Source organism: Amphiprion ocellaris, chromosome 23, assembly GCF_022539595.1.
Source record: "Amphiprion ocellaris isolate individual 3 ecotype Okinawa chromosome 23, ASM2253959v1, whole genome shotgun sequence".
NCBI classification, from domain to species: domain Eukaryota; kingdom Metazoa; phylum Chordata; class Actinopteri; family Pomacentridae; genus Amphiprion; species Amphiprion ocellaris.
In genome coordinates, this window is record NC_072788.1 from 6,007,857 (window position 1) to 6,034,457 (window position 26,601).

At 42.5% G+C, this 26,601-nt stretch overlaps 1 protein-coding gene across 1 annotated transcript in view; it reads left to right on the forward strand.

The window, feature by feature from the left end:
* Positions 1-12,377: 12,377 nt before the first annotated feature.
* Positions 12,378-26,601, forward strand: part of efnb3b (ephrin-B3b) — an 86,378-nt gene continuing 72,154 nt past the window's right edge. Inside the window, exon 1 of the mRNA XM_023274831.3 lies at positions 12,378-13,776. Coding sequence (XP_023130599.1) covers positions 13,628-13,776 — 149 coding nt within the window. The 5' untranslated portion in view covers positions 12,378-13,627. The remainder of the gene's footprint in view (positions 13,777-26,601) is intronic.

Below are 26,601 nucleotides of genomic sequence, written 5' to 3' on the forward strand. Positions count from 1 at the left end.
CTGAATTACTACAGTTTTACAGCTTGCCATTGTGTAGCAGGAAGAAATTTTACAGTGTTTGATTGGAGTCGTGAGCTGGTATGCTCGAGCTGCATGAAAAAAGAGGCTATAGATCTGCAAGGCAACAAAGTAGAGTAAATGTAAGTCATTTTAAGGCAGAATGGGATTACTTTAATGGAAAAAAATCTAATTATGTAACTTTGATAACACAGAGGTGGATTTTTAGGGGTTTAATCAACAACTGACCCGTCCTGCGGGTCAAAATTGACCCGTTTTAAAGTTTGAAAATGTGGGGAAAAATACATTTTCACAGTGAAACTTCTGATGTCCACATTTTCAACATTTATAGGAAATCTTTGAACATTTTTTGGTGGAAAAAAACAAAATGTTAAAAACGTTTCATAAGAACATTCACAAAAAAAAATCAAGCGAATTTCGCTAGATTTTGGTTGATTTTATTTTAATGTTCTTAAAGAAAATATTAGAAGTTTTCCTGATATACATGTAATCACTTTAGATATTTTAAAGATTTTTTTGGAAGATTTTTACACATTTTTTGAAAATATTTCCAAGAATTTTCTTGCCAAATTTGGGGGATTTTTTTTATTTTTTTTTAAATAAAACTTTTAAGGGAAACTTTTAAGGAATTATTGGAATTTTCTTCCTGAAGGTTTTGCAAATTTTCAGAAATTTGGGGAATTTTTTTGCTGAATTTTTTGATTTTTTTCAGACAAGGAAACACAATTTTTTGGTGTCCGTAAAAGAGGACAACAGGAGGGTTAAAGTACCTCTCTGGTTGTCGACTTAATCTATAAAAACTCATCTCTGTGCGTGAAAGTTAACCATTTAGATGTTTTTTTCCACAGAAATAATCCCTTCTTAATTGGACCTTTACACTGTTGCTTAATCTAGAATGTGCAGATCTATATAGTTTCTGCCTTTTTTAGCTGCAGCCTGAGCACACCAGCTCACCTGAGATTTTGCTCAAACATTGTAAAACTACTGTTTGCTACACAATGGCAAGTTAATTTACTGGGGTAAAGATTTCTGGCTTCATAGTTGTTGAGTTTCTTGTATTTCTAAAGATAGCTACAGTAGGGGAAATAAGTATTTGATCATACAATGACTGAGCAGCCTTGGCGGAGTAATACGCTCTCTGAGTACTTTTCTTGTTTTTGTATGTTACCAAAATCATGAAATATGTAGGAGATCAAACACTATATTTCCCTCTCTGTATGTTGTATTTCATCATATTAGGTTTAGAACACAAAGGATAACTTTACAGAAAAAAAAAGTGTGCTCTTTTGCCTCCTTGAAAGTGAATGAGGGATTAGACCGAGAGTAGAAAAAGCCTGGTGAAAAATGAAAGCAGCATCCTGGCCTTTACCTTCTAACAATGGACTCTTTGGCTAATATATGCTACTGTTCAAAGTTTGGGGTCACTTACAGATGTTCTTATTTTTAAAAGAAAATCTGTCTTATTCAATGAAGATAGCATTAAATTAATGAGAAATACAGTCTAGACATTGTCAATGTGGCTGGAAACGGCTGATTTCTAATGGAATATCTCCATAGAGGTACAGAGGAACATTTCCAGCAACCATCACTCCTGTGTTCTAATGCTACATTGTGTTAGCTAATGGTGTTGAAAGGCTAATTTATGATTAGAAAACCCTTGTGCAGTTATGTTAGCACATGAATAAAAGTGTGAGTTGAATTGTCTGGATGACCCCAAACTTTTCAACAATAGTGTTTGTCAAAATAAGAAGAGAACTTGGTAATTATACTCGCTTAGCGTCACAAAGCGCAGCCTCACATGGCCGAGTTGTCCTTTCCGTGTCTTCAGTCTCGTACCTTCTCATGATCAATGTCTTACCCTGTTAACACTGGTTAGGATCGCAGCTCAATCCCAAAATAATAAACGTCTTCACGACTAGAGACCGAAACACCTCATTGTTCACAGACAGAAGTTGAATGTTGTTTTCACGTCGCCACGGTTCCCGCTCATTATAAACGGACCGATGTGAAGTTCAGATGACTTGAGGTTTTCTCCCCTTCCAACGAATGAATCTGCGGGGATATTTTTATAAGTCCCAGCCAACCAATTTCATCAGCCGCCAAAATAGCCGCGTTCCTACGAATACATCCCATTTCCATTCCAAAAGGCTGCAGCTGCAATTGATGTGTCCTTGTTCTCTGGTTTACATTAGATGTGAAAATAATTGGCACCTGCACTCCTGCACATGCTCTGAAGCCGGGGAGAAAGCACAGCGCCAGAGGTTTCATTTCACTCCACGGTCTGATCTCCTCCTATTCACTCCAGATGTTGAGGCGAACACTCGGATATCTATCTCAAATAGCTGCGAAGATTAATACAGAGTAAAGATGTGTCGTATCATTTTCCACTGTTGCCGACAAGTGCCGACGAGTGGCTCTGCATTGATATTTCACACGGACACAGAAGCCCTCATACATATAGAATAGTGTGTGATTCTACCTTCACCTCATCCTCTTCTCATCCTCTCCCAATCTCCTCTTCCTGCTCTACACACATTCCCTCTGGCAATCTCCCTAGCTAGTTATCATGAGAGCGAGCCTACTGAAGTACATTAAGCATCCAGTATCCCAGCCGGCCCTGATAGATTGGATGTGATCTTGGCGGTTTAGCGGGTGTGCGTTGCCCGGGGAGAGTAATTGCTTGCGTAATTGCACTCTGGGGAAAGGTAAAGTAACATGGGCCTAAATTCATCCTCCTACCTGCCCCCAGGCTGCTGCGTGGACGACCCCAGTCCCAGCATCTGCCCGTCCTCACCCCCTTCGCAGCAACTGGAAGGGGGAGGTTTACGGAGGACTTGAGGCTCTGTGGTGTCGTGGAGGTGGAAGCAGGTGGAGCAGGTCAACGAGAGGCACTGAGGAGACAGATGGAGGAGGAGATTAGGATCAGGAAGGAGGCGTCCCGCTGGTAAAATGAGAAGGTGCGTAGAGGAGGAGGAGATGGAGACACGCAGAGGCTATGAAAGACCGAATCAAAGTGAGGATAGATGTGTGTGTCCTGCAGTAAAGTTCCTCATAAAGATACTGAGAATCGATTTACGACTTTTACAGTGTATGATTGGAGTCGTGAGCTGGTGTGCTGGAGCTGCAGTGAATGGCGAGTGAAAAGAGAGGCAGGGATTCTAGAGCAAAGGTGTCAAATTCACCTTAGTGAAGGGGCCGCATTCAGACCAATTTGATCTCAAGTGGACCAGAAAAATCAGAGCATAATAACCATAAATAATGACAACTCCAAATATTTCCCTTTGTTTTAGTGCAAAGAGTATGCTCTGAGAACCTTCACTTTTAATGAACTGTTTTTTTTACAAAACATCATGAACAACCTGAAATTTCTTCAGAAAAATAAATGATATAGCATTTTATTTTATGATCAAAAACAAAAAAGGCAAAAAAACAACAAAAATATTACAAAAATGAGACACAAAATGCCAAAAACGAGAAACAACACGACAAAAAATAAAAACGACATGAAACAAAAGAGACAAAAAATTAGACAAAAAAAGTTACAAAGTGACAAAAAAATGGACAAATGACAAAAGTGAGACAAAAAAGACAAAACCAAGAAACAAAACTGCAAAAAATAGACAAGCAAGACAAAAAGGAAACACAAAATGACAAAAACATGAGACAAATGACAAAAGTCAGACAAAGAACAACAAAAAATGACAAAAATGAGACACAAAACGACAAAAAATGAGAAAAACGACATGAAACAAAACAAAAAGACAAAAGCGACAAAAAAAATGGACAAACAAGACAAAGACAAAAGCGAGAAACAAAACAAAAAAAATAGACAAGCAACACAAGCGAGACATAAAGGAAACACAGAACAACAAAAACATGAGACAGACAAAAGTCAGAAAAAAACAAGACAAATATTACAAAAACGAGACACAGAACGACAAAAGAACAACAAGTAATCTAGTATTTTACTTTATGATCAAAACAGCTTGTCAAAATCTAGAAATCATTTTAAATTTACAATTTGCAGTGAATGTCTTCTCTGTAATTTTTACTCTTTACAAAGTCGTCCCGCAAGCCGGATTGGACCCTCCGGACACATGTTTGACACCCCTGTTCTAGAGTTATGTCTAAGTTATTTTAAGGCAAGAAATGGTTTTGTTTTTTTTTTTACCTTATTATGTAGGACAGTGGAGAGAGAGACAGGAAACATGGGGAGAAGAGTGGGGGAATGACATGCAGCTAATGGCCATAGGTTGGAATCAAACCCATGACCCATAAATAGGGGACTATAGCCGTTATTTATGGGTCCCCTGCTCAGCCAGCTAAGCTGTCGGGGAGCCCAAGAAGTGATTATTTTAATGGGGAAAAAAATCCAATTTTGCCACTTTGATACCAGGAGATGGATTTTTAGGGGTTTAATCAACGACTGGAGAGGGATTTAAAAATGAAATGGTTGCAAAGGATTCTACTCTCTCCTTACTCTAAAATCCCTGGTAATCTCCTTTGAGCAAAATAATATAGATCCTTTAAATGACAGAGCTGCTGAATTGTCAACAAACCAAGTATCTGAGTACAAAAATCCAATTCCTAAGATGTGATATATTCTACTTATTCATTATATCAGTCATGATGCTTTTGTTGTTTCCTGTCCAAGACTTTTAAAGTTCCTCTAGCTGTTGATTTGTGTGTGAAAATGTTTAACCCTCGTGTCGTCCTGCGGGTCAAAATTGATCCGTTTTAAAGTTTGAAAATGTGGGGAAAAATATATTTTCACAGTGAAACTTATAGTGTCCACATTTTCAACATTTTTGGGAAATCTTTGAACATTTTTTGGTTAAAAATGTTTCTTAAGAACATTCACATAAAAATCAACCAAAATCCAGCGAAATTCACTGGATTTTGGTAGATTTTTTTGTGAATGTTCATAAGAAAATAGAAGTTTTACTGATATATATATATGTAATCACTTTATATATTTTTAGGATTTTTTTGGAAGATTTTTACTCATTTTTTGGAAAATATTTTCTTGCCAAATTTGGGGGATTTTTTTTTTTTTTTAAATAAAATATTAAAGTGAAACTTTTAAGGAATTATTGGAATTTTCTTTCTGAAGGTTTTTTGCAAATTTTCAGAAATTTGGGGATTTTTTTTGCTGAATTTTTGGATTTTTTTCAGACAAGGAAATAATATTTTTTGGTGCCCGTAAATGAAGACAACAGGAGGGTTAATCAATCAGCAAAGTTCATTTTGCTCCTGGAGATGTGTTACTTAGATAAGGAATGTGTAACTTAACAATTGTTTGGGGGTCTTTTTCCCCATAAACACACTCATAAACATACTCACTAGCGCATTTGGTGCGCTAGTGAGTATTTATGTAGGACGACAGTGTGTGAGGTGTATGACAGCATAAGAAACCTGTAAAATATTGCCAGACTTCTCATTTGAAGTTAGTTTAGGTCTCACCTGTGGTTTTACCTGGTTTCATTCTGATTCTCGCTTACAGCTGGATGTAATGCAAATAAAGCTGAAAACCAGTGAAAACCAGTCACCTAGTTTTATGCCAATGTCAATCTTCAACATGAAGGTTGTGACCACTCCAAGGACGTCAGTACAAATCTGAGGTTCTGCAAGGTAATTAGCCAAACAGCAAATTGCCAATAATAATGGATTTTTCTGTTATTCTTCTCTAATCGTTGCTTTGTTTCCCTCTAAAGCACAGCACAGTTTTTCTCTTCAGGCCTGTAAGAAGCTCTCATATGAAACGAACTAATCTCAGTTTGTTTCATATGAGAGCGTGTTAAGAGGAGAAAATCAGTGTTTAGATCAACAACTCATAGATAATGTGCATTCAGTCCATAGGGGTTGAAAGGTCATCAGCCAAACAGCTTAAAAACGTCAATAATTGAAATTATTCATCGTAAAAACGATTTATTCTCATTGTAGCAAAGCCTTTATTTGGGACCACAACAATCAAACCATTATTATAATTACTTACAAGTTTTTGGCATGTCTTCACCTGGATGGGTTGAGGTTGGACTGATCTTCAGTTTCTTCCACAGATTCTTGAAAGGATTCGGCTCTGAACTCCAAAATATTGTGATCCATTTTTGATCACTTTGTGTGTTTCCGATCATTGTCTTGGTGGAAGGTCCAATGCTGCCCAAGGCCAAGATTTTCTGCAGACCATGTGGATGTTCGTGATTCTTGTAGACCATCCTTCATGTAGACCAGCCTTGTGCCGTGTCTTCAGTTGTTGGTACCAGAATTGATTCACCAGGATGTTCTTGGTGATGATCCTTGGGTTCTTCTTGACCTCTTGCACCATCCTTGGGTCACTTTTGGCCTCTTATTATCATCTTTTTTTATTATCATCTTTTTACGGTTGAATAATGTGTTGTTCACTTGAAAACACTTAGATATGTGCAGCTCTTTGGTTTTAGCCATGACTTGCAATTGACGACCAACCAACTAGAGAAGAAACCCACATAGAAGTAGTTGGAATGCATTGTTAACACCCCTAACTGTTATTTCCAGCTAAAAAAAAAACTACTTGTCAAATACAAATTGACTATGTTTGTCTTGCATATGACTATTGGGCCCTTAACTGCCTTTAATCTGAAGTATTTTAAGTATTGATTTTCTTTCTCGTATTCTGTTACCATATAAACACTGTTCAGTTTTCTACTGACAGTCTGGGAAGAAAACAACCTTAAAACAGGCTTTTAGCTCCACATTTTGGCCTTCCCCTGCGGATGGAGCTGCTCAGCTGTCAAAAGAGACGTCTAGTTTGTTATCACATGACCCAAGCATAGATTTTTAGGTCCTGTGATAGCAGGCGGTCATGCATGTCTCTGTTCAAGGATGGTCTCAGGTGTCCGATGTGAATGGCCTGTTTTATTTTTGTCCAGCCATCCAGGAACTCCCACTCGATGGCTTTGATCCGTTCCCAGCCGAGAACGATACAAGAAAGAAAGTAGAGACTCGCAAGTTAAGAGCGGCACTGAGGGACGTTGAACTGAGGTTGAGGAATGCCGTTTCCAATAAATCTCCCACTAAGGCAAGGAGGACTGTCTTTTTAAATACATTTCTTTGTTTCTTTCTTACTTGTGCTTTTACTTCCATTTTTGTGCATTGCTTTGTGAGACAACAGAGTCAAACAACACTCAGAAATCAAGCAGATTTAGTATAAATTTGCAAAATGCAAAACTTTAAAGCAGGGGTGTCAAACGCATTTTAGTTCAGGGGCCATATTCAGCCCAATTTGAGGTCGGACCAGTGAAATCATAACATAATAATCTGTAAATAACCACAACTCCAAATTTTTCCTTTGTTTTAGTGCAAAAAAAGTACATTCTGAAAATATTCACATTTAAAGAATATGATAAAATATTATGAACAACATGAAATAGCAATATTATGCCTCAGTTGATCATTCATGTCAAATATATTACAAAAGTGAGACAAAACAAAACAAAAAAGAGACAACAAATTTGACAAAAAAAATTACAATGCGACAAAAAATTACAAAAATGAGACAAAAACCCACAAATGAGACACAAATGATGAAAGCGAAAAACCCAAAAATAGACAACACCAGCGAGACAAAAAGGAAACACAAAATGACAAAAAAATTAGAGAAACGACACAAAACAAAACAAAGAGAAAAAATTTGACAAAAAAGTTACAAAGCGACAAAAAAATGGACAAAAATGAGACAAAAAATTACAGAAATGAAACAAACGAGATCAAAAATGACAAAAGCGAGAAACATTACGACAAAAAAGTAGACAACACAAGCGAGATGAAAAAAAGACAAAACGACACAAACAATGAATAAAGCAGAACACAAAATGATAAAAATAAGACAAAAAACACAAGCAAGACAAAAAGGAAACAAAACGAGAAAAACGACAACAACATGAGGCAAACGACAAAAAAAAACAACAAAAATGACATACAAAATGACAAAAGAACAATGAGACGTGTAATATTTTGCTTTATGATCAAAATAAACTTATGGTCTAGAAATTATTTAAATTTATAGTTTTACAAATTTACAATCTGCAGTGAATGTTCTCTCTGTCATTTTTATAAAATCGTCCTGTGGGCTGGATTAAATGCCAGTTTGTTTACATGATGTCACTAGTTTTTTTTTTGTTTTTTTTTTTTAAAAAAGGGAAATTAGGAATAATTTCTTATATTACCACAGTCTGTGATATGTTGATGACTGACACCAAAATTGGTTCCAATAGATTTTTTTTTGTAATGTAATGAATGTCTTTTTAAATGCATTTCTTTGTTTCTTACCTACTTGTTCTTCTACTTCCATTTCCGTGCATCACTTTGTGAGACAGTTGTATCAAACAACACTCGGAAGTCAAGCAGATTCAGCGTGCAACTGCTAAATGCAACACTTGAGTGCCAAAGCTTTTTCTATTCAAACTAAATTTGGGTAAATTGGGGCTATTATTGGAATTTGAGTCAAAGTCAAAGCAGCACGAACACACAGAGGCTGCTTCTGTATGTAAATGTGAGTGTGAGAGAGGTCAGCTGTCAGGTACAAATTACTGACTGATGCAGAATCAGCGAGTCGCTCTCTACAATCCATATGTGTGATCTGCACATCACATGTTGCTCAACCCCTTCCCCTGCCAACCCACACACCGACTCCCTGTGTCACAGGAAGATATGAGGAGGTGCGTTACTGCTGAGGAGGAGGAGGAGGAGGAAGCTCGCAGGGACAGACAGATGCTGAAGGATAAAGACACGCAGCTGAGATCTATCAGCTGCAAGGCGGGCGAAGGGGTGGCGTGCTCTGACAACGACCCGCATCCTCACAGATCCGCACCACCCTCTGTGTGAATTTCATTCCCATCAGGGTGCATGTTTTCCTGTCTGAGGTCTTTGCGTTGTCGCCGTCGTGGGTTTTGTCTGCGCCGGTCTGTGCGTGCGTGTACACGTGTCTATCCTTAACCTTAACCTGTGCACCGTGTGCATAATGCCAACCATGCACTTACTGTGATTGCTTATGTTTTTTTTTTTTTGCTATACATGCTGTGTGAAAGTGATGCTTGTGTTTGTGTATATGCATGTATATTTATTGTGTGTGTGTGTGTGTGTGTGTGTGTGTCTGGCAGCTGTTGCAGAGTGTAGCAGAGTCACGAGGGAGAGGATGCGGTTATGAAGAAGAGTTGAAGGTCGGTGCAGTAAATGAGGTCAGCCCGAATAAATGAGCGCTAATAAACACCAACACAGCCGCTGTGAGCGTACAGAAAGCATCTCCAAACTCCACAGAGTACATTCAGCTATTCACATCTGATGTAGGTGGTATCCTATAGCTCTGCAGTTTAAAAAAAAAAAAAAAAAAGACTTATCTTCCTCGCACAAGCAGAACGAGAGCCACAAGGCAGCCAGTTTTCCCACACAGATTTCCCAGACAGAGCAGAAGGTTTGTTTTTCATGCCAGCTCCACCTCTGAACTGCTGTTGTCTCTAAACCAGTCTATCTTCCTCCACTACATTTAGCTCTGTCATCTGCCCTGCCAAGGTTTCTGGAGGTCAGTGCAACAGAAACAGCTCCATCTCTGCTCTTTTTTCTTTCTTTTTTTTCCCCTGTCTCTGACCAGTTCTGTAAAATCTCCCCACTGTATTTGTTTCTAGTTTGGATCTCGTATCCTGCAATTACAATTTTAGTCAAAAGCATGCTGTAATTTTGCAATCCAGAGGAAATATGTCTGCACTTTCCTTTCCTTCAGCCTGCGGACTGGTTTGATGGCCCTGCATGATCACTCATCTCTTCTGCTGCAGTGCCCTTGAGCATGACAGCGAGTCACTTCCAACTTCAGGTCTGCTGTTCTTGTAGATACGACTTTTCTGTAATTCTTCATCCTCCCTCGCTGCATTCTCCTCTGTCTCCATCTCCGTCTTGCTTTCATTTCCTTTCTTTCCCTGGCTGTGCAGGAACAGCAGGCGGTGTTGCACGGTGCAGCAAGTTTTCCCCTCTCTGCTGTTGTAAAGTGAAATATTTGCAATGAAAAATATTAAAAAGTCCTTTTTTTCCTTTTATTTATTTGGAGCACTGGGATGCAGTTTGAGGAACAGATGGATCACTAGTGCAAAATATTAACCCTTCAGTGTCCGTTTAGAAAAGTTACACAGAGGACCTTAAAGACAAAAATGTCCTTTTCCAATAAAACGAGCATATAAATATCACATATTGATACTGTTTTCCTTTTTACTGAGTTGTATTTTATAAACAGCACCAGTCCTGATTATAACTACTAAATATTTATTCATTTTCAGGATTTTAACCCTTTAAATGCCAGTTTGTTTACATGATGTCACTGTTTTTTGTCTTTTATAAGGAAAACATACCAAAAAATATATTATTTTTCATGAAAAGTAGATTTTTTGTTGAAAAAACTAGCAACAACATTGATTCTAATGCATTGTTATTTTTGTGTTGTGTTAAGGACCTTAAACAAAAATACCTACATAAAAACTGCTATAAAAATAATATATTATTATTTTCACTGATTTTATAACCAACATCAGTCCTGATCATAATCATAATTTTAACTGTTTAAATAACTTTTTTTTAAAATTTAAAGATGATGCCATTCCTTTTTTTGGATGAAAAAAGACACAAAAATCTATCATTTACCATATACTATATGATAAGATGATTTTTTTTTGTTAAATCACAATCTGGGATATATCAGTTATTCGCAACAACATTGATTCTGATGCATAATTATTTTTGTGCAGGGTCAGATTAAGCAAAACTCACAGTCAGGACCTTAAAGACAAACATTCTACATAAAAACTACCATAAAAATGTTCAATATTTAGTTTATTTTCACACTTTCACGGAGTTAATTTTTTTAACCACCACTAGTCTTAAACATAATTACCAAATAATGATTATTTTCAGGATTTTTACCTTTTAAATACTAGTTTGTTTACAGGATTCCACATATTTTTCATGTAAAAAAAGACAAAAAATACATTATTTTCTATGTAATAAGTGGTGTGTTGATTTCTGTTATATCCCAGTCTGTGAAATGTCGATGATTAGTAACAGCGTTTGTTCTGAGACATTATTTTTGTCATTATTTTGTGCATTGTCATAATTTTAAAAAGTTGCACTGAAGCCTCAAATACAAAAATGTCAACATAAAAACTGTCATAAGATATATTATACATTTACTGTTTTCACTGACTCAGATTTTTAGCCAACATCAACCCTGACTGTAACTACCAAATATTCATTCATTTTCGAGATTTAACCCCTTAAATGTACTTTTTTTATAAGAGAAAGCTCACATTTCCATGCATCCCTATGCCATTTTGTACTTTATGGGGCTTTATTGGAAGAAAAGGAGCAGCAGGCATAATGTTCAGGCCTCAGACGAAACAGATTTTCAAAAGAACTGTTAATTCCTGAGCAGGAGAGGCTGGGGTAGCCTGACTTTTATTCTCTAGTGCAATGAAATCCTATAGAGCAGCTCAATAACCTGCTAAAGAGCGCTGCGGCAACATCATTTTGGTTCCACTGTGTGGCTCATGCCCTCTTCCTTCCACATGGGGGCAGTACAGCCACAGCTTTGACAGCCCTGTGTGTGTGTGTGTGTGTGTGTGTGTGTGTGTGTGTGTGTGTGTGTGTGTGTGTGTGTGTGTGTGTGTGTGTGTGTGTGTGTGTGTGTGGCAGTGGCAGGACCAGGGCCTCAGAATAAACCATGTGTGGCCCCTCGGCTGGGCTCCTGTCTTCCAGCTCGTCCTGCAACTCATCAGAAGCTCCAACTTTGATGCGGGATGCTGCGGCTCTTCCTCCGGCTCTGGTGGGGATGGAGATGGGACCACATCCTCCCACACTGGAGAGAGGGTGGATTCTTTCTGTTTAGACAGATGCATGAGGTGAGGTCAGTCCAGTGATGGAGCTGTTTTCCTCAAGTGCGCATAAACTCTCCGAAAACTTTTCCTCTAATACATCCAGCAGGAGTTCCACACTGGAGGCATCATAAACCCTAAACGCTCTTCTAGGATGTAGCTTTGCTGTGACATTTGCATAATATTGCATCCAGAGCCACATGTGATGCCCTGGAAATACATTGAGGGCGCTCTTGCTCTTCCATGAGGGCGCACGGTGGAGAAAGGTGGTTTTGGAGAGGAGGAGGAGTGGGGGTTCTTCTTCTTCTGTGTTTGAAAGAAGGCAGAATAGAGCGCTAGGGAGTCCAAAGGTCCGAATCAGGAGGTGGAGGTGGGGGGGTCTCCCTGAAACTCTTAGAAGGAGGGAGGAGAGAGGAGGTGCTGAAAAGGACTCGATACCGCCCCCACCGAAAAAAAAAAAAAAAAAACGCCTGGAAGAACTGCGCTCCGTCAGTGCGCCCTGCCTGCCAGGCGGAGGATGGGGTTTTTTTTTTCTCTCTCCATTCATCCACGTCCCCTTTTCCCTCCTCCTCCTCCTCTCAAACAAGCCAGTCGGTCTGTCAATGTGCTGCGAGCATTAGGGCAAGTCAAAGCAGTGGGATTTTGAAGCAGAGACGGATGAGATAACGAACGAAGCGCCGCGTCCTGCTCTCCAAACGATGCGCAGCTTTGGCTAGATTTTTTCTATTATTATTATCATTCAACAGGGGACTGATGCTCACAAGTCACATTTTATTCTCTTTCTGTTTTTTTAACCACTTCGCAAGTTTTACGTCGGCCTGTTTATTAAGAGTGGAGATGCTTTTCTAGCTCTTTTGGTTTGTTTCCTCTCAGTTTTGATTTCTTGGATTTATCCTCCATTTGGATCTTGATTTTTTTTTTAATTCCACTCTTTTTGGGAAGGATTTACAACCCTTACTCAAGCTGAATTTTATTATTTTTTCTTACAAGAAGGATTGTAATGCGCATTGACTGAGCCCGCCGAGCATCAACATGTCTTTATGAGGATGGAGCTGTGGACACCAATGACATCTTTTCCGTTTTAAAACGCTTCTCAGTTTTTTTTGGCTTCATCTCCACCGTGTCCTTTCTAACACACTGACAATATTCCCTCCTCGGTCCACCCTGACATGTTGGAAGGTAGATATTCTAGCGAGGAAACAAGGTAATGGGAGAGAAATCACACAGAGTCGGCTCAGAGAACAAGGGAACATTGTTCGGAAAAAGACAATTAGGGCGCACCGAAAGGCAACAGAAATAGCTCCTGGGTGGCGAGAATTCTCACAAATTCTCATTCTGTTGGAGTTATATTCGAGCTGAGGAGAGCTGCTTTGGAAGAAAAAAGGGACGACTAATGACAGATTAATGGGAAAGTCATGGGATTGAAATAGTACGAGCGTGGACGCGCAGAAAAACGGCGTTTTTTGGAGATCCAGACGCACGGATTGAACAAGTTTCTCCTGCACGTTTTCGCTGTTTTTCCCCGGTGTGATCCTGTGCAAATCGCTACATTTCGGATCCATGAGGTTGTGTAGAGCAGCAGCAGGCTTCCACTTCACACTTTGACTGACTGTACCTTTGAAAAAAAGCCTGATCGGCTGCAGTCCATTGTTTTTGAGAGTCTCCTCGCAAACAGCGTCGGGGGAAAAAAAAACGAGCGAATATTGGCCGTTTCTGTTTAAATGGGGCTGCACATGCTGGGTGTCAGGGTTGAAATGGCGTGTCGAGGAAGTGGGAATGGATTGGGGATCCTGCTGGTATTCTTACTGGATTTACTGGCGACGACGGCCAGCAATATGGAGCCCATCTACTGGAATTCCCTGAACGAAAGGTAAGATTTTTTTTATTTTTTTTATACTGCTCGACTAATTGCAGGTTTGAAGTTTTCCAGCTTGAGCTTGAGAGAGAAAGATAAACTGCATTTGTGTTTAAGTGCATGCTCGAAATGCCACTCCTGCAAATGCAACCTGGCACACAAACCAGCATAAAGTTGGATTGTGTTGCAAAGTGCAGGCCCACCGCAGACACACTCTCCCATGAAGGGTTCCATTTGTGCACTTTCCTCCCCAAACAGCACCAGTCCATCACTGTTGTTTGCAGTTGAGCAGAAGTTCAAGCTAAACAGTGCGATCTGATGAATGCACTCTGTTTAGCAGCTGCTCTGAATTGGTCACCCTCACATTGATCACTGTGGATAATCCAGCTGCACTTTCTTCCTTATTCGCCGGAGTGTGTGTGAAGCTGCAGGCAGAAGGATTGAAGCTGTGTGTGGGATAATAAAGACTTGTGTGATGCTCTTAATTGCAGTTGCCGGATGACCTTGATTAAAGTCCAGGCCTCGGCCCTCGGGCCCCCCTCAAACAGCCAGTGTGCCCACTCGGCCACGCTCATTTGCATTTTTTTCCCCCCTTTCCTCTGGAGAAGGTGTCAGGCATTAGCTGAGGAAATGCCATTTTAAACACCTCTCCGTCGTCCGGCCTTAACTACCCACACCAGTTTTCTCACACCTCTGCCAATTTCCCTGTGTCTGAATGGATCTGTGTGTGAGCAGGGCGGCTGGAGAATAACAAGGCGGCTTGTATGGAGGGTTTTTTTTTAGTGACACCGGGATCTATTTCTCTGCATTCCAGGGGACGCATTTGGTAGAACGCTGTGAACTATCAGCATGGATTCTTGCAAGTGTGTAGAAACACAAAGGCAAACAGATTTAAGCTCCCTCATGTCCCAATCCATCCTCTGCTCACACCCTTGCCAGAGGCTTTTTCCGAGCCTAACAGGTTTTTAATGCGTCCGTGTGCTGTAGGCGATGGCCTGCCCGCTTTCTCCACCTCTCCACAGATGTGACTTGTGCGTGGGCCCCCGCTGTGGAGCCAGGCATGAAGCCCTTAATGAGGGCTTTTTGTCAGCAGTGGGTGGATTCACCCAACAGGGAGTAGAGTTGGACACGGGAGGGTAATTTCCACTGAGAAGCTAACAGCCGGGAGCTTTGGAGGCCTTACAGGTGATTCCACGCCATTGTCTCTTAATGGAGTTCAGTGTTAGGTGGGCGTCAGGGCTTAGCGAACGGGCCTGCCTGGCAATTAGAGGGGTGGTGGCTTCAACGCCAGACTTGGTAGTCATTTCCACAGATTTGCTCACTCATATATTCAAAATACAAAGCCTATTGTACACTACGAAGCTTATTCTTGAAGCTTGCTATTCATCGTTAATCAGCTTAGTCATTCATCCAGTTTATTTCCTTGGCCTCTTTACATACTTTCATGTACTTGTTTCTCCTTGCTCTCTACATGACAAGAGAGGTACTTTAGCATCGGCTGCCTCGGGGCAAAATAGTATTTGGCCCTGGGCTGAAATATGTTAAGAGCCCGTGCTTGTCCAAAAAGTGAGCGTCTTCCAAGGACGAGCTCGTGGAGCCCACACACATGTGGTTTGTACTGGTGAAATGAGGCGAAAAGTAAAGCAGAAGCAGCAGTGTGTATCAATCAGGTGCAGCAGCAGCACATGCATGGTTCACATCTAGTCTGTGTAGCAAATGGGCTGTCACGTTGTTAACCTCTAGACCTTCGTTGGATGTGCTTCTTTGAAGTTCAGACCGTCCACCTGCAGCTTCCCTCCACTTCGCCTCCCGTCTTTCTTTCTGCCTGTGTGAGCAATCAGCTTCTCTTCCTCTTCTTGTATTTTTCTCGTGCATCCTCTATTCCCCGCGTCCCCTCTTCTTCCTCCTGTCACTTTCCGTCTGTCTCTATCTTCACCTCGCTCCGTCGCTTTCCCCCCACCCTTGGTGCAGTGACCAGACGTAGCAAATTGGAAACATGTGTCACATCCAGCCACTAATTATGGCGCTACAGCAGCCGCTGACGCTCCCAAAAAATGTGTTAGGAATGACAGAGGTGAGGAGGCATCCATGGATGCGCTTGCCTCAGACTCCGCCGCTGGATTAATTCCTGGAAAACATGTTAAATGGAACAAAATGCAACATCAGAACACTGGGAGTCGTGCGCCACTACATCCACGCTTTTATTGACTGCTCCATCAGTTGAGATTCCTGCAGCCTGACAGAAAGAAAGGAGACAGAAGAAGTGTTCAGGGGAGGAATATAAACAGAGACAGGTGCCGGGAGGTGAAAAAGAAACAGAGGGAGCGGCAGGGAGAGCAGAGTGGGGGTAGAGACAGTCCTAACCCTAAGTAAATCAATACCAGTTAAGTCTCAAGTGCCAATACAGGTTCTGCTTGAGGAAGAGGGAACTGAACCAGAACGATCACCTTGGGAGGATCTTCCCCCCTCCAACCAGACTTGCATTATCCTTACCTCAGCATCTCCTGTTATCGGCCAACACGGCTGCCCTAATGAAAGATCGAATCCTGCATTACTGGTGGAGGCGGGTGCTAGTGTGGCAGATGACCCCTCCACACACACACACACGGGTTCAAACACACACATTCACACAGGAAAATGAATTCAAGTTGAGCAAAATGTTGGCTTTGGTCACTCCTCTGATCACAGCATATGGAGTTTTGTAGTTTTTGGCAGTTTTGCAAGTTTGATTTCAGCGTCTGTTGTTAAGGCCAAAACCTCTCGTTCACCCCTCCTTTTTCTTTTTTCTCTCTTTTCCGTACTTCAGTAAACGACTGTAGATTATTGTAAACGCCTGCTGACGGTGGGCGTCTCCTCGCTTGCTGCTCGCGGTGACTTGTAATACAACTATTCCCCCTAAGAACCACATTAAAATTTAATCCCCCCCTTTCCAGTTTCTCAATAATTCATTAATCGCTGGCTAATTGGTGCCGGATAAAAGACTGGCTAACTAGGCTAAGTGTTTCAACTACAAAAAGGAAAAAAATACTGCAATCACTAGAAATCTTCTTGGCGAGGGACACACTGAGTGGAATGAGTGTTAGTGGGTCAAACGGGGTGTCATAGCAAAGGAGCAGCATTCCAACACCCGATTGTTTTCGACTCCACACCCGTTTTCACCCGTGCTGCCGGGTTTCCCTTCATGAATAATGCACACGCCGAGGGTTTTCTGGGCTGTGTGGATAAGCAAGCAGCAGCCTGGTAAGCCTACACGCATCCTCAGGCGAAATGATTAGACAATATCCACTGGGTAGTTTTTTTTTTGTTTTAGGAGGGAGTGTAAACAAGAAGAAGGAATGTAGTGGTGAGAAGAAGAAGAAGGAGGAAAGAATATGAACCATATTGCTGGAGCTGCCTGTTAAAGCATGCAGGCAGCCTCTCTTTCTCTTCCTACCTCCCCCTCTCCCTTTGGTGAAAAAGAGGAGTGTGTGTGAGTTTACGAGCTGAGAGCAACAGGAGCTGTGAAAAGAGGTTTCAGCTGATGTGGCAGAATGGAAAGGCCAGGGGAAGGAGGAAAAAGAAGGCAGCCGATCGGGCCAGAGGCTGCAATCTTTTCTCCTCTTTTTTTTCTTCCTTTCTTCACGGGACACGCAGGTATGCGGCATGAAAACACAGACATGCGGGGAGACAGATCTATCACGGCACAGATGCCTGCACACGTTCACATAAATGAGCCTCCGGGGGGGCTCGACCTCGCCTCCCGTGTCTGTCGGACACATGTGTAAAGGCTGTGTGGTCCCAATGTATCTTCTTTGTTGCATGTGCAAGTGAGCATTAAACACACACACTTATATCCACAGACACAGCAGAGGTGAGGAAACTGGCAGGCGTCACGCACCGTTGTTCCACTCGGAATTCATTCATTATTTTATCACTCGATTATGAGTTTATTTGGCAGGGGGCAGCGCACATTCATCAACATCATAACAGCTATAAAGCGGCGGTGTAAATATGCTGGGGTTAGCTAAAGAACTAATTTACTTCCCCCAGTCCCCCGGGCTTTAGGAGTGACTTTGGGATTTTGGTAATTGTTTAAAGTGCTGATGAGGAGGATGGAGGAGATTAAAAAACGAGTTCAAAATGTTGCACACGCACAATAACGTACACGCTTACACGCTTGCAAGGCTGGTAGTGGTAACAGTAATCCAGAACGGAGGGCTGGAGGGGTCATATGTGTCCCAGCATCACTGGGCAGATTGCCCTCGGGTGGCTGAACCCAGAGCCTCTCAGTAAGGCCAGCCAACACACACACACACACACACACACACACACACACAGGCCTCTCATTAGCTTGCTTCACAGCACACCCTTCTTAAGCAGGATCATCCAATCCTCCTGGCAGCATTTGGACTGGGCCAGGTCAATCCTCCCCCCCTCCTGGGTGACACAGAGGCAGACTGCTAGATCGGGAAGCTTGTTTGAAAGTATGTGTAGCCTTTATTGGCCAGAGGGCTGTTCGGTGTAAGTTCAGCACCTCCTCTATCCTTTCTTCTGCTTGCCCTCCAGCCTCTTTAGCTCTTCCTGCGGCCCTTTTTCCTCCAACCTCCTGCTTTGCTCGTAAGTTTAGAGACTCCCGGCTCTGCTAACATCTCCACGAGTCGGGCTTCTGCGGCTCCGGCATCATTCCACATAAACAAGAAAGCTGCGGTAGGGAGCTGACACTATTGTTATTTTGTGTGTCTAGATTCTGGTTTGTGACAGGGGATGGGCTGGCATGTGAGCGTTTGTGCTGCGAATGCTAAACTGTGTGCCGAAATCCCTGCACTCTGAGTTGCAAATCTCATTCTTATCGAGGTTTATCTAAACGTGCAAGAAATTCTTTGGAAAAATTAAATTCAAGTTGAGATTTTTGTCATGTGTTTGCTGATTTTATTCACATTTTAGATTTTTAGTGCTTAAATTGACCACTAAGGACGATATTTTAGCGGTTTTTTGCTGTGTTTACACCTGTTCTCCCCTCCAGCTACACTGAGGCGGAGTCCTCTTTTGCATCTCCCCACACACCGTTACGCAGAAGTCGTAAAATGCAAAACAAAAAGATAAATGTTGTCCCAGACTGCACAGCGTTCATTCCAGTTTCAGCCCCTATATCCCGTCACTTTCATCAGCACCGAAGCTCCATCACTCTCCCCTCGCTGTCTGCCAGCCAACGTCAACGCGGCGCTTTGATTGGACGCAGGCCTGAAATGGTTTTGTAACTGAATGTTAAAGAGAGAGCATGTGCGCGTCTACACAAGAGAGACAAATGAGCGGGCTCACCGGCGGACAGCTGCGCCTTGTCACCGCTGAAGTTTCTGCAAACATCTTCGACCGATATGAGCGGGAGGGCAAAAAAAAAAACCTAGAAGAAGTGGGTGTTGTCAGGGTGAGACGAGGCAAAGATAGAGGAGAGCGGGGAGCTGACAGGCTCGCTGAAGGAAACAAAAATCATGAAAGACAGTGAGGGGAAGAGAGAGATGGATGGTTTGGAAGGCCGGCCAGGTTTGACAGTGGTACCGGCTGATGTGACACGGCTCAGAGTGACGGATGATCTATAGGTCCCCACCATGACTAGCTGCTTCCTGCACTGCTACAACCGAGCCAACCCTCTCATTCCTCATTACTGACACGTCCCATAATATTTATCCCTGTGAAGTCCAGCATGAAACCTGGTAAGCTTTAAAGGAATTCATGACTTTTTGGGCAGAATGAGCTCTTTGATCACCGTAGCATGGAGCGATTAAGACACTGGCAGCTGTTTCCCCTCTCTGCATTGACTACAGTTCATATGATAAGATGAGACGCTGCACGAAACTTCACTATGCAGGAGGCAGAAATGATGCCAAACGCCTCATATCAGAATAATGTGTTGATAGAGTCAATTTGCCAAAAGGTGAATCAATTCCTTTTAAAAGAAAGCAACTGTTCTGCTGCATAATCAATATTTTGAAGTTCAGTTCACTCCAGGATGAAGTGTAGTAATTTACATATAGCGGTGAACCCACTTTATCTCTTCTTGCATCGCCTACCTCCTCTTAAGCTTTCTGCATTTTCTACATGTGCTGATGTCAGTCGTGTGTGTAGGCGAAAGCAGCAAAAATAATAACACAAATGCAAGTTTTCCTGAGCCGTATAAGCTTCTTATTCAAAAGTCAACTAGCATTCGGGTCCATTGAGGCTACAGCCGAATGGTGTCTCTGCTTGATGAATTTCCTCCTTGTGCGACTGTTTGTGAGTCTAGTCTTTGGTTCCACGAAACTCACTCCAAAACCCAACATTTACTGGAGAGCTCTCCTTTCATTGCGCTCCATTGTAGCTGAGGTGGAACACGATCTCACTAAGTCACGTCGAGGGTAACAAAAATACGCCGTCAGATGTGAAAATGGGCCTAAAAATGCGAGGCACTGAGCTGGTGGCTGCTTTTTTGCGAGTGATGAAGTGGCTACAGGTGGAGTTCTCTTTAAATATCTTCTTTTACAGTTGTATTTTTGGCATGAGGAAGCTGTTATCCAGAGATTTGCAGAAACACACAGAGCTGCAAAAGTAAGCAGACGTGAATCACGCTGCCTGCAAGGAGCCTGGTAACAAAGCAGAGCGACTGTTCGACGTGCAGCTCCACTATGACGCATGGCTGCATTTGTGCGTGTGATTGGAGGGGTCGTGGGTCCTCTGGTCGTTGCGGTAGATGTTCGGTGGTGGGAGATGTGGAGGCCTGTTACTCCAAAGCATGAAGATAATCTTTCCCCGTTGAGTTACAATGGGTCAGAGATGATCCTCATGCTAAGGAGCTTTGGTGGGGAACCCCGTCCTGGTCTGCCCCGCTGCAATAACAACCAGTCATCTTGAAACCTGGCTCGCTAATAAATGAACTCATTTATTGCTCCATATATGCACAGGCCCGACTTCTCCACCTCAGATCTTTTGCAATATTCTCCGTGCCTGACTCTCACCACATTGATTATTTTTCCAGGCTTCACGCTTTCTTCTGCTCAGATGCTTGCGTGTCTCGGTGTGTGTGCGCACATATGCATAGTTCTAATTAGGAGTTAAAAGACCGTACAGTGAGCGTAGTCCATCTGGCTTTGGCATTAGCCCATCGTTGTTATAGTCTGTGGGGAAACTGACCTTGGCTAGCTGCGAGGGGGGAAAAAATCATGCTCCATTTCCTGGCTTCTGCATAAAGTATAATTTAAGTGGAATTGATGTTAAAAAAGCAAGATTATGATGGAAATGTAAGATTAAGATTAAGTATTCTGTTTTGGGATACATGTTTGGGCTCCACGTGAAGGCTTCATGTCAGTTTATTTCAGTTTAAATCGCACACCGAGATGGAATTTAGCAAATACCATATGTTTCTGTTTAAGTTGATGTGATTTAAAAACTTCTCACTTGTGACTGAAAGGTTTTGTCTCAAGATGTTGGGAAGAGAAGAAAAACTGTGGAAAATACTGTGTGCACTGTTCGTATTAATTTCAGTTTTGGCTTCGAATGTTATTCTTTTAAAGGAATAGTTTGACATTTTGGGAGATAGGCTTCTTGCCTGCAGTTAGATGAAAAGATCCCACCAGAGAGACTATATAGAGGAGTCATAGAACTCAAAGAATCCTGAATATATCTATATCTATGGGAGACTTCTGTAATGCCAAAGATAAGTTGTATGACATATATCCTGCCCTTCCCGACAAAATGCCAATCACTTGCCTCAATCGCATTGCTGCAAGAGCAATGTTGCTAACTGTAGACGTGTAACCTACAGGAAATATCCTTTTAAACCCTATTTTGGTGCAAAATCACTAAAGTTTCAAGTTTTTCCTCATTCATGTAGATGGAACAGATAAACTAATCTAGAAGAACTCTTTGTACTCGTATTTGCAGCTTAGCATAATTCAATTCAATTCAGTTTAGTTGGCAACAGTGGAAGAACTGACCTCTGGATCTACAAGTGCAGCTAAAGGGTCATAGTAAATACTTAAACATAGTGCTGCAGAAGCAGGGAAGAGCCCTTAAGTTCAAAGCTAGTTAGCTGGTTCCTAAAGTTAGCCAATGTTTGCTAACTTTAGGCACCATAAGCCATGGGTTAGACCAGATCTAGTTAGGCTGTAGTATAATCCCTGAGTGTATTTGCTTGAGGAAGTGTTCATCTTATTACTTCAACTTTTCACAAGTAAGAAGAGGAACATGTGATGGCGTTGAGTTCAGTTGAGGAGCTACATTGCTCTCCTAGACTGAGAAAATAATCCTGGCTGCTTGAACTCCTTTCAGTCCTGCAATGAATAAACTCAAAAATGCATGGTTGTCAAAGTAAAACAGGTCTCCTGTTTCCTGAAAAGCAGACATGTTGCCGATAAAGGTATTTCATCCTGAAGCAATGATTTAAGGCCGCATGCTGAAGTAAACCGGCCTCCAAATGGCCAGGGTTTTTTTTTTTTTCTTTTTGCAGCATATGGAGTCCACTGTGGTGCTTTGTTGTCTAGAACAAGCAACTCTAACCAGATCCATCTTGTATAGAAAGAGCGGTGAAGCGGATTGTTGTTGCCCCGTCCACATCCCATCATCCGATACCCCGACTCTGGCTATAATACACGACTGTGTGTGTGAAGCGACAGAACTCCTTTCTAGCGGTTTTACCCTCCTCTGCTCTGTCTCTCCTGCCTTTGTCCTCATGTCTCAGCGCTAACACACACCAGCATTCATATATATACACTGGCAAACACACACCCAGGCATGCATGCACACAGTGGAGGGCTTGTACACACACACACACACACACACACACACACACACACACACACACACACATACTCATGCATGCACAGATGAAAAATGTTATTGCTCCCAGTGCTGGAAAAAGTCCAAGTAGAGGGGTTGAGTTTCTTCTGAGGTACGCTCCACCACCACCACCACCACCACCAGCAGCAGCAGCAGCAGCCGCCTGCCCTCCCTCCCTCCCTCCTCCACCCTTCTCGTCAGTATCCCGTCTTCCACTCCTCTCTCCCTTCTTCCTCCTCCCTCGGCTCGCCGTGAACAAAAGAGCTCCCCTCCCAGAGCTTCCACTGAAAGCCCTCACACACACTCGGCTTCACACTCTCTCCCACACGCACTTTTAGCCCTCTCGTCGTCTGCAAAAACCCAGTCCACTTCTCCGGCGCTAATCCCCCCCTTCATTTCTTTTGTCTTTTCCTTTACTTCCTCTCTCTCTCTCTCTCTCTCTCTCTCTTATTGCCTGGCTCACCACCAGCGTAAGTTTCCTTTGCTACATATCCAAGCAGTTATCGTGTTACAGCTGGTTGGCAGACAGTAAAATTTATGCCCTCTTTTTTCCTTCTAAAAATTGCTCTCATCTCCTTTTCTTTTCTGATCCGTAGTCTCTGTTTCTTGTCATTCCCTCATCACTGTCCAGCAGTAAATAGACTCCCTGTAGTTGAGACAGAATGAATAATCATGATTGCCCATCAGTGTGGTGTCAAAGCAGTTTGAGAGTCTCCTTCCACGCTCAATTCACGACACCTTTCCCTCATTAGCTACCCCGTCCTGTCACCTCCCTTCCAAAAAAACATCACTCTTTTTCCTATTTCTTTATCAGTCTCCATTGGATGGCAGCTGTATTGCAGGTCCCCAGCCACAGGAGGGGGAAAAACACAGATGGAGCAGCCTTCCTTTCTTCTTTTCTTTCATCCTTCCATTCTTTCTTCTCTCCTTCCCCACAAAGAAAGCCAGAAGAATGTTCAGGGAGGGAGAAGAAGGGAGGGTGAGACGGGACAAAAGCCTTTTTCCTTTTGGACAGAATCTCTCTTGTTGGGTTGATGGATGAGTGGCACCCGCTGTGGGTCACCGTGCCGAACATGTGCGCTCCTGTACCTGGTGTAAATGTACGGGGGATGCATATTTCTGTTCTGATAGCATTCACGACACTCCCGACTGTGTGGTCTTTTTGAAGAGAGTGCATCCGTCCTTCTTGTTGGCTCGAACACGCAGCTGCTCCGGTGTTTGTGTTTGGTTCCCTGTTTTGTGTGTTTCAGTAAAGCCACTGGTCCCAGTTAGGCCGAGCCCATCTGGAGCCTGAGTCCTGGGTGGCCGTTATATACGTGTGTACACAGCTGAGCGTTGCAACACATCCAGTCTCCGAGGTGTACTCTGGCACCGAGTAAATCGCGCACATTATCTGATTTCTCCGAGAATTAATGTAGCCGCTGTATTACGGCCAAACAATCCCGCTATCATCCGTAAGTGCGGCAATTCAGCTGTATTTTTAATGTTATCTCTTTTTAATCAAAACCTCGGCTTTGTCCTTATGTTTCCTCTTAAATTTAATCACTCTTGTGACGGGCGAGCTAACTCCATTATGGCGGTACTTAACTAGAACAAAAGAATTCACTCAAGGTCTTGTTTAAGTGCTTCGGCACCCTCACGATGCCCTTGCATGCTGAATAGACGGGAGTTTTTATATATGTGTGTGTGTCTGCTTGTGTGCGATTGTGTGGATGTCGGGCATGCGTCATGCGTGGGTGCGTGCACTTGTGTACATGCCCTGCGTGGGTTTGTGTACGCCCCCTCCTCTGCTGCCCTCCCCTCTCCCCCTCCATCACCACATTAAGCATTATTTGCAAAACAACACAATCATGCAAGCACAAAGCCACGGTTTGATGAAGGAAAAAAAAAGAGAGACACAGGGAGAGCGTGAAAACAACAGAAACTGGCCTGTACCACTTGACCCTATCGAAAGGGTGAAGGTAGGGGGGGTGATTAGGTGGTGATGAGGTGATGTGGGAGGGAGGGAGGGAGGGTGGGTTGTAAAGCCAAGGGGAGAGATAATCCCTCCAGTCATGGCGGCCCCCCTGTGCTCGGGCTCTAACGTGGTGCGCTGGGCTGTCAATCACTCAACAAAGCTGTCTGTAAGGGGATTATGAACCGTGGACCCTCCCCTCATCTCCCTCACCCCTTCTTTTCTCCCTCCTTTTTGCCTTTTCTCCTCTCTTCTTCTTCTTCTTTCTCCCATCGCCATCTCTCGCATCCCCTTCCTCTCCCCCGTTTTTTCCACCTTCAAACCTGCCCGTCGGTCCCCTTGTCCACCGTTCTCCCCACAACAAAGTGCGTCTTTCTCCCAATACACATTTCGCTTCGCTGTGTGAAGCTTAGTTTATCTTCAGCTTTCCATCCGTCCCCCCTCTGTCCTCCGTAAGCCCCGTTTCTACTCCCGCTAAAGCCCTTTGCGCTCTTTCTCTATCTCTTCGTCCCACCCGTGCGTCATTTCTCACCTAGACAAGGGGACAGGTGTTTGTGTGTGCGTGTTGACAGGTGTCCTAAACTCGGACTGAGGAAATTGGCCCTGCACACAAAAGCATAAACTGCCAGAGTGGCACTACAAACTAATTGCACTTTCAAGTAAGAAAACTGCAGACAACACTAGAAAAAATGCCCCTCTCAAAACAAGAAAAAAAAACTTATTTCAAGGAACTTTTACCTTGAAATAAGTGAAAAAATCTGCCAATAGAACAAGTGAAAAATGGCTTGGTAAGATTTATTGAAATAAGATATGATATTTAGAATATTGAGATCTTAAAATTAGCTGGGAAAACTTATTTTAGCTATATTTTACCAGGATTGTCAAGCTTAGGTGTCTTAAAATAAGCCAGACATGCTAAAAAAATTAGCAGTTTTTCACTCAAGAATCGATTTTTGCTTTCATGTAACCTCCTAATTTGAGATGTATTAAACTTATTTTGAGTTTTCTTGTAAAATTCAACTCAAAACAAGATCATTTCAAGATTGTTTGACTTAACAAGATACTTAAGATGCATTGTCTTTAAACAAGTCCCTCCATCTGCTGAAATATCACTTGTTAAGTGAATTTATCTTAAATCAAGTGGGATGAGACATTTTGACTAAAATAAGACAAATAGACTTGGTAAGATTTTGAGTTTTTGCAGTGAACAACACAAATTGAAGATAACCTGACTTTTTTTCTGCATGCAAGCCACCGTTTTCCCACCTTTTCGTGGCCTCATAATATAGACGTACCGAGCTGTCGTCTGGCTAAATGTCACCTTTCCCATAAATGTGATAAATTGCTGGCAGTCCTATCTTATCTCTATCCTTAAACATGCTGTTTTAAACCCAAGCTCCTGCAAGTGCTGACAGAAGCTCCTCCTCCTGCGCCGCTTTTCCTCATCGGCTATCTCTAAATCTATCTGTCTGTTAGATGTCTGTTTCGTTTAAACGTCCGTCAGTGCACAGACGAGCGCTCGCTCCTCGCCTCCTTTAACCGGTTCTCCCACCTGTGGTCCTGTTTTATCTCCACGCTGTCTCCTTTTTGTTTTTAAACCGACTCCCCACTTTGCATGTGCCTCCTGTCTTTCCCTGCTCAACCGATAATCTGGAGCTTGGCCAGCAGGTCGCGGAGAGTTACGGCACTTTAACTTGTTAATCTGCCTCAATCCTGTGAATAATCGCGCCGCGTTAATCCAACAATCAGCAGTCAGGGAGAAGTGAAGCTGCGACTCTCCGTCAGTTGATTTATTTGTGGCGGAATTATAAATCTCATTTCAGTTTATCCACAAGTGTTTTTCATGGCTCGACTTAGATTTCTTGTTAACAATAATAGGCCTGGAGGAGAGTATGATGCAAAGAGACTTCAATTAAAAAAAAAAATGATGAAGAGATGGAGAGATGCAGAGATTTAACAGCCATTCATTTCGCCATTAAGAGAGTGAGATTAGACAAAGAGTGAAAGTGAGGGAGAGACTTAATGTGGGTGACAGGGTTGTTATCTAGCAGGCAGCTGACAGTTTTAACAGCTGTATTATCTTGTGTATCTCATATTGG